The 17228-nt window shown below is 36.7% G+C and overlaps 1 protein-coding gene across 4 annotated transcripts in view; it reads left to right on the top strand.

The window, feature by feature from the left end:
• Window positions 1-1158: 1158 nt before the first annotated feature.
• Window positions 1159-17228, top strand: part of CTSO (cathepsin O) — a 41488-nt gene continuing 25418 nt past the window's right edge. For 2 of the 4 annotated variants that reach the window (XM_085857088.1, XM_085857090.1), the window contains exons 1-5: window positions 1160-1586; window positions 13311-13419; window positions 13502-13644; window positions 14535-14702; window positions 17043-17164. In XM_085857088.1, coding sequence (XP_085713214.1) covers window positions 1413-1586; window positions 13311-13419; window positions 13502-13644; window positions 14535-14702; window positions 17043-17164 — 716 coding nt within the window. In that variant the 5' untranslated portion in view covers window positions 1160-1412. Of the gene's footprint in view, window positions 1587-13310; window positions 13420-13501; window positions 13645-14534; window positions 14703-17042; window positions 17165-17228 lie in introns of all 4 variants that reach the window. The other 2 variants (XM_085857087.1, XM_085857089.1) reach the window with 2 other exon arrangements.

Raw genomic sequence — 17228 nt, 5'->3', positions numbered from 1 at the left:
GTTCGAGTTGTCATGAACCCCAACCTCGTAGCAAGATCTCCATGTCTGTGATCACTAAAAACTAACAAACAGCTGGTCGGCCAGAGCTTGTGGAGTGTGTTGGCAACATCAACTCTACGATATACATTTCTACATTGGAGAAACAGGTACACAGGTACAATTTTTACAAACAGGTACAAGTCCTACATTGGAGCCATCAGAAGGAACCCGAACAAGCGAAAAGCAAAGATGAAGTCATCAGGAGGAACCTCGATAGGATTCGGGTTTCAGCTGCAACTCCTCTACCCTTACTTACTCTACCTTACTCAAACCTTACTCAAAAAAAATCAGAAAGAATGCAGATACACAAATTAAATAATTCTAGCTGCCATACCATGCATCCCATCAGATTGAAATTTAAAACTTATATTCCCCAGGAGGACAATATCATAATTTTGAAGTTTCACGTTGATTGATCCAGCAGTTCAAGAGAAAATTTAAAAATATATTTTCCTTCCATCCAATATGATTGCCAAACCATGTGACCTATCGATTATTCATGAAGACCCAGTTATCCCCCAAGGTTTGGGGAACACGTGTGTGAAGTTTCCCCTCGATCTGTTTACCTTTTTTTGGAGAAGATTTTTGAAGTTTTTTTTTTTTTTTCGCAAAAGAAGAAAACATGGCTGCCGAACCACGTGACCAATGACGTCATAAAATTTTTTCTGTTGACCAATTTATCCCAAAATGACACAAAATTTTTCATGCTGATCGGATGTAAAGTTCGGTATATGAAATTATGATGTCATAATGAAGGCACTTATGACATCATTAAAAAAAAAAATCACATTTCCCATGGGACAGGAGCCGAGTTTCAATCCATGGTGAAAATTTCCTGTTAATCCAACAAGCAGCTGCAGAGAAAAGGAAAACCAAAAACCATACATGTACGTTTTACGTACACACATGTACGTTCACTTAGCGGGTGCTGGTTAATAATCTACCACCAAATATTAGGATTGTGTCACAGGTAAGCACGTCAAACGTCAACTATGGGAGATTGTGTGTACCATCATCGCCAACCGACAAACGAAAAAAAGGCGGGAAGAAATCGCCCCACCTCCCCAAGCCTCCCCAACTCCCAACCCCCCCCCCTCCCACCACGTCCCCAACCTGACCTCGTCCTCACGCGAAAAACGAGATCTCATACAGACGAGATTTAATTATAGAGAAATGGAGAATTAACGAATTATGTCACCGAGGTTGATTAACCATTGTGTAAAGCACGAGCACCGTGTAAATATGGCCTCGTATATCGACATTATATGGTTTAAAGGACGCGACAAATGGAGGAGGGCAGGTCAACATGAAGAGGAAGAAATTTAGGTAAACAAGGAGTTGCCTTGAACGGACGTTCGACGACCCTCAAGGTCATGTCTCCCTATTGTCTGCTGTTGTCTCTGGCTTTGTCTCTGTCCTCGTGTATCATCGGAACGTCCGAGAGTCCCGTGGCCGGTGATTTTGTCCGTTTCATCGGCTTCATGAAAACGTTCAACAAGACGTACAGGAAGGAGCACGAGTACGTGCAGCGCTACACCTTCTTCAAGGTGATGGAAAACACCCATCACGTGACTCCATAGTACACCGAGCGGACGGAGGAGAGAGCGGCGCGTTGGATCAAATCATATCAAAAAAACCTTCGCTCCAAGATTAAACATTTTAATAACATACATGTACACGAGTGGAGGAATGGTTTTAATAACATGATAACATACATGTAGATGAGTGGAGGAATGGTTTTAATAACATGATAACATACATGTACACGAGTGGAGGAATGATTTTAATAACATGATAACATACATGTACACGAGTGGAGGAATGATTTTAATAACATGATAACATACATGTACACGAGTGGAGGAATGATTTTAATAACATGATAACATACATGTACACGAGTGGAGGAATGATTTTAATAACATACATGTACACGAGTGGAGGGATGGTTTTAATAACATGATAACACACATTTACACGAGTAGAGGAATGATTTTAATAACATGATAACACACATGTACACGAGTAGAGGAATGATTTTAATAACATGATAACACACATGTACATGAGTAGAGGAATGATTTTAATCACATAACACACATGTACACAAGTGGAGGAATGATTTTAAAAACATAACATACATGTACACGAGTAAAGGAATGGTTTTAATAACATGATCACATACATGTTCACGAGTGGAGGAATGATTTTAATCACATAACACACATGTACACGAGTAAAGGAATGGTTTTTATAACATGATCACATACATGTACACGAGTGGAGGAATGATGTTAATAACATGATAACATACATGTACACGAGTAGAGGAATGATTTTAATAACATGATAACATACATGTACACGAGTAGAGGAATGATTTTAATAACATAATAACATACATGTACACGAGTAGAGGAATGATTTTAATAACATAATAACATACATGTACACGAGTAGAGGAATGATTTTAATATCATGATACCATACATGTACACGAGTGGAGGAATGACTTTAATAACATGATAACATACATGTACACGAGTAGAGGAATGATTTTAATAACATGATAACATACATATACACAAGTGGAGGAATGATGTTAATAACATGATAACATACATGTACATGAGTAGAGGAATGATTTTAATAACATGATAACACACATGTACACGAGTAGAGGAATGGCTTTAAGAACATAACACACATGTACACGAGTAGAGATATGATTTTAATAACATAACACACATGTACACGAGTCGAAGAATGGTTTTAATAACATACAATGTACATGAGTAGAGGAATGATTTTAATAACATGATAATACATGTACAAGAGTTGAGGAATGATTTTAATAACATGATAACATACATGTACACGGGCAGAGGAATGATTTTAATAACATACATGTACACGAGTAGAGGAATGATTTTAATAACATGATAACACACATGTACACGAGTAGAGGAATGATTTTAATTACATGATAACACACATGTACATGAGTAGAGGAATGATTTTAATCACATAACACACATGTACACAAGTGGAGGAATGGTTTTAATAACATAACATACATGTACACGAGTAAAGGAATGGTTTTAATAACATGATCACATACATGTACACGAGTGGAGGAATGGTTTTAATAACATGATCACATACATGTACACGAGTGGAGGAATGATTTTAATAACATGATAACATACATGTACACGAGTAGAGGAATGATTTTAATAACATGATAACACATGTACATGAGTGGAGGAATGATTTTAATCACAGAACGTACATGTACACGAGTAGAGGAATGATTTTAATAACATAATAACATACATGTACACGAGTAGAGGAATGATTTTAATAACATGATGACATACATGTACACGAGTAGAGGAATGATTTTAATCACAGAACGTACATGTACACGAGTAGAGGAATGATTTTAATAACAGAACGTACATGTACACGAGTGGAGGAATGATTTTAATAACATGATAACATACATGTACACGAGTAGAGGAATGATTTTAATAACATGATAACACACATGTACACGAGTGAAGGAATGATTTTAATCACAGAACGTACATGTACACGAGTAGAGGAATGATTTTAATAACATAATAACATACATGTACACGAGTAGAGGAATGATTTTAATAACATGATAACATACATGTACACGAGTAGAGGAATGATTTTAATAACATAATAACATACATGTACACGAGTAGAGGAATGATTTTAATAACATAATAACATACATGTACACGAGTAGAGGAATGATTTTAATAACATGATAACATACATGTACACGAGTAGAGGAATGATTTTAATAACATAATAACATACATGTACACGAGTAGAGGAATGATTTTAATAACATAATAACATACATGTACACGAGTAGAGGAATGATTTTAATATCATGATACCATACATGTACACGAGTGGAGGAATGATTTTAATAACAGGATAACACACATGTACATGAGTGGAGGAATCATTTTAATAACATACATGTACACGAGTAGAGGAATGATTTTAATAACATGATAACATACATGTACACGAGTAGAGGAATGATTTTAATAACATAACATACATGTACACGAAAAGAGGAATGATTTTAATTTCATAATAACACACATGTACACGAGTAGAGGAATGATTTTAATAACAGAACGTACATGTACACGAGTAGAGGAATGGTTTCAATAACATGATCACATGCATGTACACGAGTGGAGGAATGATTTTAATAACATGATAACATACATGTACACAAGTAGAGGAATGATTTTAATAACATAATAACACACATGTACACGAGTAGAGGAATGATTTTAATAACAGAACGTACATGTACACGAGCAGAGGAATGATTTTAATAACATACATGTACACGAGTAGAGGAATGATTTTAATCACATGATCACATACATGTACACGAGTGGAGGAATGATTTTAATAACATGATAACATACATGTACACAAGTAGAGGAATGATTTTAATAACATAATAACACACATGTACACGAGTAGAGGAATGATTTTAATAACAGAACGTACATGTACACGAGTAGAGGAACTATTTTAATAACATGATAACTTACATGTACACGAGTAGAGGAATGATTTTAATAACATGATAACACACATGTACACGAGTAGAGGAATGATTTTAATCACATAACACACATGTACACGAGTAAAGGAATGGTTTTAATAACATGATCACATACATGTACACGTGTGGAGGAATGGTTTCAATAACATGATCACATACATGTACACAAGTGGAGGAATGATTTTACTAACATGATAACATACATGTACACGAGTAGAGGAATGATTTTAATAACATGATAACACACATGTACATGAGTGTAGGAATCATTTTAATAACATACATGTACACGAGTAGAGGAATGATTTTAATAACATGATAACGTACATGTACACTATTAGAGGAATGATTTTAATAACATGATAACATACATGTACACGAGTAGAGGAATGATTTTAATAACATAACATACATGTACACGAAAAGAGGAATGATTTTAATTACATAATAACACACATGTACACGAGTAGAGGAATGATTTTAATAACAGAACGTACATGTACACGAGTAGAGGAATGGTTTTAATAACATGATCACATGCATGTACACGAGTGGAGGAATGATTTTAATAACATGATAACATACATGTACACAAGTAGAGGAATGATTTTAATAACATAATAACACACATGTACACGAGTAGAGGAATGATTTTAATAACAGAACGTACATGTACACGAGTAGAGGAATGATTTTAATAACATACATGTACACGAGTAGAGGAATGATTTTAATCACATGATCACATACATGTACACGAGTGGAGGAATGATTTTAATAACATGATAACATACATGTACACAAGTAGAGAAATGATTTTAATAACATAATAACACACATGTACACGAGTAGAGGAATGATTTTAATAACAGAACGTACATGTACACGAGTAGAGGAACTATTTTAATAACATGATAACTTACATGTACACGAGTAGAGGAATGATTTTAATAACATGATAACACGCATGTACACAAGTAGAGGAATGATTTTAATCACATAACACACATGTACACGAGTAAAGGAATGGTTTTAATAACATGATCACATACATGTACACGTGTGGAGGAATGGTTTCAATAACATGATCACATACATGTACACGAGTGGAGGAATGATTTTACTAACATGATAACACACATGTACACGAGTAGAGGAATGATTTTAATAACATGATAACACACATGTACATGAGTAGAGGAATGATTTTAATCACATAACACACATGTACACAAGTGGAGGAATGGTTTTAAAAACATAACATACATGTACACGAGTAAAGGAATGGTTTTAATAACATGATCACATACATGTACACGAGTGGAGGAATGATTTTAATCACATAACACACATGTACACGAGTAAAGGAATGGTTTTTATAACATGATCACATACATGTACACGAGTGGAGGAATGATGTTAATAACATGATAACATACATGTACACGAGTAGAGGAATGATTTTAATAACATGATAACATAATAACATACATGTACACGAGTAGAGGAATGATTTTAATAACATAATAACATACATGTACACGAGTAGAGGAATGATTTTAATATCATGATACCATACATGTACACGAGTGGAGGAATGATTTTAATAACATGATAACATACATGTACACGAGTAGAGGAATGATTTTAATAACATGATAACATACATATACACAAGTGGAGGAATGATGTTAATAACATGATAACATACATGTACACGAGTAGAGGAATGATTTTAATAACATGATAACACACATGTACACGAGTAGAGGAATGGCTTTAAGAACATAACACACATGTACACGAGTAGAGATATGATTTTAATAACATAACACACATGTACACGAGTCGAGGAATGGTTTTAATAACATACAATGTACATGAGTAGAGGAATGATTTTAATAACATGATAATACATGTACACGAGTTGAGGAATGATTTTAATAACATGATAACATACATGTACACGGGCAGAGGAATGATTTTAATAACATACATGTACACGAGTAGAGGAATGATTTTAATTACATGATAACACACATGTACATGAGTAGAGGAATGATTTTAATCACATAACACAAATGTACACAAGTGGAGGAATGGTTTTAATAACATAACATACATGTACACGAGTAAAGGAATGGTTTTATAACATGATCACATACATGTACACGAGTGGAGGAATGGTTTTAATAACATGATCACATACATGTACACGAGTGGAGGAATGATTTTAATAACATGATAACACATGTACACGAGTAGAGGAATGATTTAATAACATGATAACACATGTACATGAGTGGAGGAATGATTTTAATCACAGAACGTACATGTACACGAGTAGAGGAATGATTTTAATAACATAATAACATACATGTACACGAGTAGAGGAATGATTTTAATAACATGATAACATACATGTACACGAGTAGAGGAATGATTTTAATAACATGATAACACACATGTACACGAGTGGAGGAATGATTTTAATCACAGAACGTACATGTACACGAGTGGAGGAATGATTTTAATAACATAATAACATACATGTACACGAGTAGAGGAATGATTTTAATAACATGATAACATACATGTACACGAGTAGAGGAATGATTTTAATAACATAATAACATACATGTACACGAGTAGAGGAATGATTTTAATAACAGAACGTACATGTACACGAGTAGAGGAACTATTTTAATAACATGATAACTTACATGTACACGAGTAGAGGAATGATTTTAATAACATGATAACACGCATGTACACAAGTAGAGGAATGATTTTAATAACATAATAACATACATGTACACGAGTAGAGGAATGATTTTAATAACATGATAACATACATTTACACGAGTAGAGGAATGATTTTAATAACATGATAACATACATGTACACGAGTAGAGGAATGATTTTAATAACATAATAACATACATGTACACGAGTAGAGGAATGATTTTAATAACATGATAACATACATTTACACGAGTAGAGGAATGATTTTAATAACATAATAACATACATGTACACGAGTAGAGGAATGATTTTAATAACATAATAACATACATGTACACGAGTAGAGGAATGATTTTAATAACAGAACGTACATGTACACGAGTAGAGGAACTATTTTAATAACATGATAACTTACATGTACACGAGTAGAGGAATGATTTTAATAACATGATAACACGCATGTACACAAGTAGAGGAATGATTTTAATAACATAATAACATACATGTACACGAGTAGAGGAATGATTTTAATAACATGATAACATACATTTACACGAGTAGAGGAATGATTTTAATAACATGATAACATACATGTACACGAGTAGAGGAATGATTTTAATAACATAATAACATACATGTACACGAGTAGAGGAATGATTTTAATAACATGATAACATACATTTACACGAGTAGAGGAATGATCTTAATAACATAATAACATACATGTACACGAGTAGAGGAATGATTTTAATAACATAATAACATACATGTACACGAGTAGAGGAATGATTTTAATATCATGATACCATACATGTACACGAGTGGAGGAATGATTTTAATAACATGATAACGTACATGTACACTAGTAGAGGAATGATTTTAATAACATGATAACATACATGTACACGAGTAGAGGAATGATTTTAATAACATAACATACATGTACACGAAAAGAGGAATGATTTTAATTTCATAATAACACACATGTACACGAGTAGAGGAATGATTTTAATAACAGAACGTACATGTACACGAGTAGAGGAATGGTTTTAATAACATGATCACATGCATGTACACGAGTGGAGGAATGATTTTAATAACATGATAACATACATGTACACAAGTAGAGGAATGATTTTAATAACATAACACACATGTACACGAGTAGAGGAATGATTTTAATAACAGAACGTACATGTACACGAGTAGAGGAATGATTTTAATAACATGATAACACGCATGTACACAAGTAGAGGAATGATTTTAATCACATAACACACATGTACACGAGTAAAGGAATGGTTTTAATAACATGATCACATACATGTACACGTGTGGAGGAATGGTTTCAATAACATGATCACATACATGTACACGAGTGGAGGAATGATTTTACTAACATGATAACACACATGTACACGAGTAGAGGAATGATTTTAATAACATGATAACACACATGTACATGAGTAGAGGAATGATTTTAATCACATAACACACATGTACACAAGTGGAGGAATGGTTTTAAAAACATAACATACATGTACACGAGTAAAGGAATGGTTTTAATAACATGATCACATACATGTACACGAGTGGAGGAATGATTTTAATCACATAACACACATGTACACGAGTAAAGGAATGGTTTTTATAACATGATCACATACATGTACACGAGTGGAGGAATGATGTTAATAACATGATAACATACATGTACACGAGTAGAGGAATGATTTTAATAACATGATAACATACATGTACACGAGTAGAGGAATGATTTTAATAACATAATAACATACATGTACACGAGTAGAGGAATGATTTTAATAACATAATAACACACATGTACATGAGTAGAGAAATGATTTTAATCACATAACACACATGTACACGAGTAAAGGAATGGTTTTTATAACATGATCACATACATGTACACGAGTGGAGGAATGGTTTTACGAACATGATCACATACATGTACACGAGTGGAGGAATTATTTTAATAACATGTTAACGTACATGTACACTAGTAGAGGAATGATTTTAATAACATGATAACATACCTGTACATGAGTGGAGGAATGGTTTTAATAACATAACATACATGTACACGAGTAGAGGAATGATTTCAATAACATAACATACATGTACACGAGTAGAGGAATGGTTTTAATAACATGATCACATACATGTACATGAGTGGAGGAATGGTTTTAATAACATGATCACATACATGTACACGAGTAGAGGAATGATTTTAATAACATAATAACATACATGTACACGAGTAGAGGAATGATTTTAATAACATGATAACATACATTTACACGAGTAGAGGAATGATTTTAATAACATAATAACATACATGTACACGAGTAGAGGAATGATTTTAATAACATAATAACATACATGTACACGAGTAGAGGAATGATTTTAATAACATGATAACATACATTTACACGAGTAGAGGAATGATTTTAATAACATGATAACATACATGTACACGAGTAGAGGAATGATTTTAATAACATAATAACATACATGTACACGAGTAGAGGAATGATTTTAATAACATGATAACATACATTTACACGAGTAGAGGAATGATTTTAATAACATAATAACATACATGTACACGAGTAGAGGAATGATTTTAATAACATAATAACATACATGTACACGAGTAGAGGAATGATTTTAATAACAGAACGTACATGTACACGAGTAGAGGAACTATTTTAATAACATGATAACTTACATGTACACGAGTAGAGGAATGATTTTAATAACATGATAACACGCATGTACACAAGTAGAGGAATGATTTTAATAACATAATAACATACATGTACACGAGTAGAGGAATGATTTTAATAACATGATAACATACATTTACACGAGTAGAGGAATGATTTTAATAACATGATAACATACATGTACACGAGTAGAGGAATGATTTTAATAACATAATAACATACATGTACACGAGTAGAGGAATGATTTTAATAACATGATAACATACATTTACACGAGTAGAGGAATGATTTTAATAACATAATAACATACATGTACACGAGTAGAGGAATGATTTTAATAACATAATAACATACATGTACACGAGTAGAGGAATGATTTTAATATCATGATACCATACATGTACACGAGTGGAGGAATGATTTTAATAACATGATAACGTACATGTACACTAGTAGAGGAATGATTTTAATAACATGATAACATACATGTACACGAGTAGAGGAATGATTTTAATAACATAACATACATGTACACGAAAAGAGGAATGATTTTAATTTCATAATAACACACATGTACACGAGTAGAGGAATGATTTTAATAACAGAACGTACATGTACACGAGTAGAGGAATGGTTTTAATAACATGATCACATGCATGTACACGAGTGGAGGAATGATTTTAATAACATGATAACATACATGTACACAAGTAGAGGAATGATTTTAATAACATAATAACACACATGTACACGAGTAGAGGAATGATTTTAATAACAGAACGTACATGTACACGAGTAGAGGAATGATTTTAATAACATGATAACACGCATGTACACAAGTAGAGGAATGATTTTAATCACATAACACACATGTACACGAGTAAAGGAATGGTTTTAATAACATGATCACATACATGTACACGTGTGGAGGAATGGTTTCAATAACATGATCACATACATGTACACGAGTGGAGGAATGATTTTACTAACATGATAACACACATGTACACGAGTAGAGGAATGATTTTAATAACATGATAACACACATGTACATGAGTAGAGGAATGATTTTAATCACATAACACACATGTACACAAGTGGAGGAATGGTTTTAAAAACATAACATACATGTACACGAGTAAAGGAATGGTTTTAATAACATGATCACATACATGTACACGAGTGGAGGAATGATTTTAATCACATAACACACATGTACACGAGTAAAGGAATGGTTTTTATAACATGATCACATACATGTACACGAGTGGAGGAATGATGTTAATAACATGATAACATACATGTACACGAGTAGAGGAATGATTTTAATAACATGATAACATACATGTACACGAGTAGAGGAATGATTTTAATAACATAATAACATACATGTACACGAGTAGAGGAATGATTTTAATAACATAATAACACACATGTACATGAGTAGAGAAATGATTTTAATCACATAACACACATGTACACGAGTAAAGGAATGGTTTTTATAACATGATCACATACATGTACACGAGTGGAGGAATGGTTTTACGAACATGATCACATACATGTACACGAGTGGAGGAATTATTTTAATAACATGTTAACGTACATGTACACTAGTAGAGGAATGATTTTAATAACATGATAACATACCTGTACATGAGTGGAGGAATGGTTTTAATAACATAACATACATGTACACGAGTAGAGGAATGATTTCAATAACATAACATACATGTACACGAGTAGAGGAATGGTTTTAATAACATGATCACATACATGTACATGAGTGGAGGAATGGTTTTAATAACATGATCACATACATGTACACGAGTGGAGGAATGATTTTACTAACATGATAACATACATGTACATGAGTAGAGGAATGATTTTAATAACATGATAACACACATGTACATGAGTGGAGGAATCATTTTAATAACATACATGTACACGAGTCGAGGAATGATTTTAATAACATGATAACGTACATGTACACTAGTAGAGGAGTGATTTTAATAACATGATAACATACATGTACATGAGTGGAGGAATCATTTTAATAACATGATAACGTACATGAGTGGAGGAATGGTTTTAATAACATAACATACATGTACACGAGTAGAGGAATGATTTTAATAACATGATAACACACATGTACACGAGTAGAGGAACGATTTTAATAACATGATAACCCACATGTATCTCGTGCCCAACTATGTCTGCAGACGTCCTCCTGTGGTTGGGTTACTATAGTTAGGAGGTTGGTGCCAGGATTTGCACTCCGGCCACAGTTAAACCCTTCACTCCACAAACCACAAAAACGCAAAGAAATCTGAAAACCCACTCCATGGGAGTACCTCATGTGCAGCTTCCCTCCGCAGGGCAGCTCACCGGATGATGGGATTGGGGCAAAGTCTTCGGGACCTCCAATCTGTAATGATAGGAGGGAAACCACGGGGTAACATCCCTGGGTCAGATTGTGGTAGTGTGTGTCAGGGTGGTGCTGAGGTGTCGTCTACCACCCAGCGTTCTCCTTGGGTTAACCTGAGGTGGGTGATCACCTGTCTCTGTTATCATCTGAGCTCAAGCGTTTGGACATCGGTATTGCAGCTCTCTCTGAGGTTCGGAGACCGGATTGCGGCGAGATCATGTTGGGTGGTTACACCTACTATTGGTCTGGTCGCTCTGATGGTTACCATACCCAAGGAGTTGCTGTAGCTGTGTCCAATAAGCTGACGCCAATGATAATTGAGGTAACACCGGTCAACGAGCGGATTATGAGATTAAGGATTCGTCACTCCTTGGGTGTCGCTTCCCTGGTCTCTTCATATGCTCCGAATGAGAGAGTGATCTCTCCATGAAGGACACATTCTATGCCGTGCTCGAGTCTGTGGTTGATCGGTGCCAGACGAGGTACACTTCTCGTCTTGGGGGATTTCAATACATCGACTGGAACTGATAGGGATGGTTATGAGGTGTGTGTTGGTCCCGATCGGCGATGAAATCAAATGGATCCATAATGGAAGCTTTCATTGTCCACACACTGTTTCCTGTCCAGACAAAGGCCCGATCGAGATGCCGTATGGGTGCTGTGAGGTCATTTAAAGCCTTTTAACACTTGTTTTCCCATCCTGTAGGAGAGTTTGCGACGACACGAGCGGTTGAATAACCTTTCGGGGAATGCAAGCGGTGTAGCGAGATATGGGGTCACGACCTTTTCAGACCTCAGTACACCAGAGTTTGAAGGTATGACAAAAGGCCCCAAACCACAAACCCCGGTTCTGATACTCAGAAATAAGGTGGTAACTTTATTTTGACCCTTTCACAGGTTTCCTGGGGTTGGAACGAGCCTCTGTCCCTCCCAGGCAGATACTCGCATCCCAAGTTCAAGTTCAAACTCTTGACTCGCTTCCAGCACGATTTGATTGGAGAGAGAAAGGAGTGATTACTGCAGTCAAGGACCAGAAATCAGTGAGTGTGTCAGAATGTGACTCGGAATAAAAAGAAATGTTTGCACATCGAAAGATCAACTTCAATAAAAGGTAGAAGAGAAGGTGAGCTATCATTGGCACCCTGGCCAAATTCCTGCCCTAACCTACAGGGGGCACTGCATCGACAGCATCCTGGCCAGATTCCAAATTCCTGCCTTTACCTAAAAGGAGCACTGCATCAGTGGCACCCTGACGAGACACCAAATTCCTGCACTAACCTGCTGATACTGCATCAGTGGTACCCTGACCAGATTCCAAATTCCTGTCTAAACCAAAAGGGGGAACTGCATCAATGGCATCTGGTATCTTGGAAGACTCGTTTCTTTCTCCGATTGCTTTTGTGCATTCAAATCCCGAGGCTGTTCACTCTTGCCGATCCACGCCCAGTATACAGACCTCATTGCGACCTTCAGTGGACTGGAAGTGGCTGGTTTTGTGCTTGAGAGTAGAATATGTTGTTGAAGGACATAGCTGATAGACAGACTTATGAGACACAGACTCCTTTGTAGAATGTCAAGGAGATCTCTTGCAGCATGGCTGTGTAAGCAAAGAAAAGTCACAAGAAAACGGACACCACAAGCAGGGGATTGGGGAAGAGGATGAGGACGACATTTGTGGCACAAATGGCAGAATAAGATTCCATTTCAGGAACATGGACTTGTTGAGGAATACGGAGAAAGCCGAGGACAGGGTGAAGGAAGACTGGACCCGCATCACAACATTGACCAGAACGGATAACACACCCAGATCTATTCAGCACGACCTTCAGTATACTTTTAATGTGTGTTGTTGGGTGTGCTGTGCTGCAGTGTGGTGGTTGTTGGCGGGCTGTGTTGCAGTGTGGTGGTTCATGGGTGTGCTGTGTTGCAGTGTGGTGGTTGTTGGGCGTTCTCCTGTGTGGAGATACTCGAGAGTGCTGCAGTACATTCTGGCCAACCCTTAAGGGCCCTGAGTGAGCAGCAAGTGTTGGACTGCTCAAGGCACAACTATGGCTGCAGTGGAGGTCACGTCCTCCTGGCCTTGAAATGGTTGAATCAGGTAAATCATCATGATCCTCATGTGGCCATATCAGCCTCCATTTCACATGATGATGTTACACCTCCTACATTGAATATTGTTTTGGACACATTATACATAATGTATAGGCAGAGTAAGGTGTAATGTCCAGGTAGTGGACAAATAAATGGAAACACCAATGTAATGTCACTTAATAGAGCATTGGGCCACCACGTGTGGCCAGTACAGCCTGTATGCGCCGTGGCATAGAGTCCGCCAGTGTCTGGAATTCTGCAGGAAGGATGCAGCACCATTCTTGCACAAAAAAGTCAATCAACTCACACCTGTTCAATGGAGGTGGAAAGCGCCATCTCAGGTGTTGTTCCAGAATGTCCCATAAATGCTCCATTGGGTTTAGATCTGGTGATGGAGAAGGCCATGACGTATGGATAACATCAGTGTGATGCTCATCAAACCATTGGGCGACCAAACGTGCTCTGTGGATGGAAAACACCCCTCCCAGCAGGAAAGAAATGCTTCAGCATGGGGTGAAGATGATCACTCAGTTCCATTAAGTCACAATTGGCATTGACCTTGCCTTCTAAGGGATTCACTGCACCCAAATCATGCAAGGAAAATTCACCCCACAACATTATAGAACCACCAGAACCTTTCATTGTTGGAACTAAGCACTCTGGGATGTAGCCTTTAGGTTGTCGCCACATGTGTACTCATCCGTTTCTCGAGAACATGGTGAAGGATGATTCATCTGACCATATCACATTTCTCCACTGGTTCGAAGTCCTTTGCCTGTGCTCTTTGCACCACCGGACTCGCAAACGTGCATTGCCATGTGTGACGAGCGGTTTGCGCACTGCAACCCGGTTGTGGTATCCCGCTCTGTGGAGTTCTCAGTGGACCGTCTTTTGATGAAACTGGCTGCTCGTTCCCTAGGTTGAAATTTACAGTCTATTGTTCTGCAGTTGCTCGCCTGCTTTGCCTTTTACTTCAAATTAATGCATGGATGTCACAATCCTGGAGTATGCGCTTCTGCCCACTGTTGCCCTTTGCCGATGTCCTTCCCTCAGAGTTCCATGCCGACATCACCTTCGACACCGTTGTTTGTGATTCATCGAGTTGAGCTCTTTGTCACTCAAGCTCCTGCCAAATCTTCCTCAACAATCACCCCTCTTTAAAAGTCACTAAGGTCTCCTCTTTCAGTCATGCTCGCCATAATAAAAGGCACCAGGCCTGTGTAGCAATTATATATATGACCCTAAGCATGCTGGGATGTTATATGCTTAATTTACACATGGGCCACACTTTGCTTTCAATATACTTGGGGTCCTTCATTTACCCAGGTGTTTCTATCTTTGTCCATTACCTGTACATACTATAGCATGTATATAATAATGGCAATAATAATTCAGTGTGTTCCAAAAAGACCTGGACAACTTTGGTTGTTAATATATTTAAAACTACAAATGATATAACGATACCCTTTGGTTTATATAATACAGAAACTCAAAGTTTCGTGCACACCATCAATACACTTCAATGTGAGTTCCATTTATCGCATGCAGGACATCATGAAGGCAGAACACGAGTTGTTGCCATGTTCAGCTCAGCATGTTAGGCGGACCAACCGCTTGACCCCACGATCACCAGACATAACTCCCCTTGATTTTTTTTTCTGTGGGGGTTTGTCAAAGTTGTTGTTTACAACACTAAGGTGGCACACCTGCAGGATCTTTGTTCTCGGATCACAGCTGCATGCGTACTGGTGGACGCAAACATGCTGAGCCGACCATGGCAAGAACTCGTATACCGCCTTGATGATGTCCTGCACGCAACAAACAGAGCTCACATTGAAGTGTATTGATGGTCTGCACAAAACTTTACGAGTTTCTGTAGAATATAAACCCAAAGGTATCTTTGTATCATTTGTGGTTCTCAATATATTCACAACCAAAATTGTCCGGGTCTTTTTGGAACACCTTGAACGAGAGTGAAGTTGATGGCATGCCATCGCAAGTCACCACGCTTACAACCTGAAGCAAAATTAAAAGATGGCAAAAGGTTCCACCAGGAATGACCCAATATCAAATGTAGAGTTAAACTTATTTTTCCAATTTTGACCCCTGTAACCCCAAGTCCTCACCACCAAGGACATGATCCAGGGATTAAATCCAAAAGATTGTGACATATTTCATGCGTCCCACAATGTTGATTGCAGACAAAGTTTCATTAAAAAAAAAAAGTTTAAATACTCTTTTAATTGCATTTTTTGGTTTTTGCCCTTTTTACGAGTTGTATGCAACAAGCCACCATCACAGCTCTGGTCCATATCTACTAGTGAAGAACATATTATTACCTTATCAGACGGGCGTACGGGTGGTGGAAGATTCTCGGTACCCCTTCGTCGGCGCTGTTGGTCCGTGCAGAAACTTCTCATCTTCTACATCCGGCGTGCGTGTCCGAAACTACTACTGGAGAAACTACAGGTAAAAACACGCACCCTGTGGGAGACTGATGATTATTTAAAACAGGTGGCATGAAAATGAGGTA

The sequence above is a fragment of the Eptatretus burgeri genome, chromosome 15 (assembly GCF_056783735.1).
Source record: "Eptatretus burgeri isolate ZD-2024b chromosome 15, Ebu_testis_v1, whole genome shotgun sequence".
NCBI classification, from domain to species: Eukaryota; Metazoa; Chordata; class Myxini; order Myxiniformes; family Myxinidae; genus Eptatretus; species Eptatretus burgeri.
This window is presented reverse-complemented; position numbering and strand designations above follow the sequence as displayed.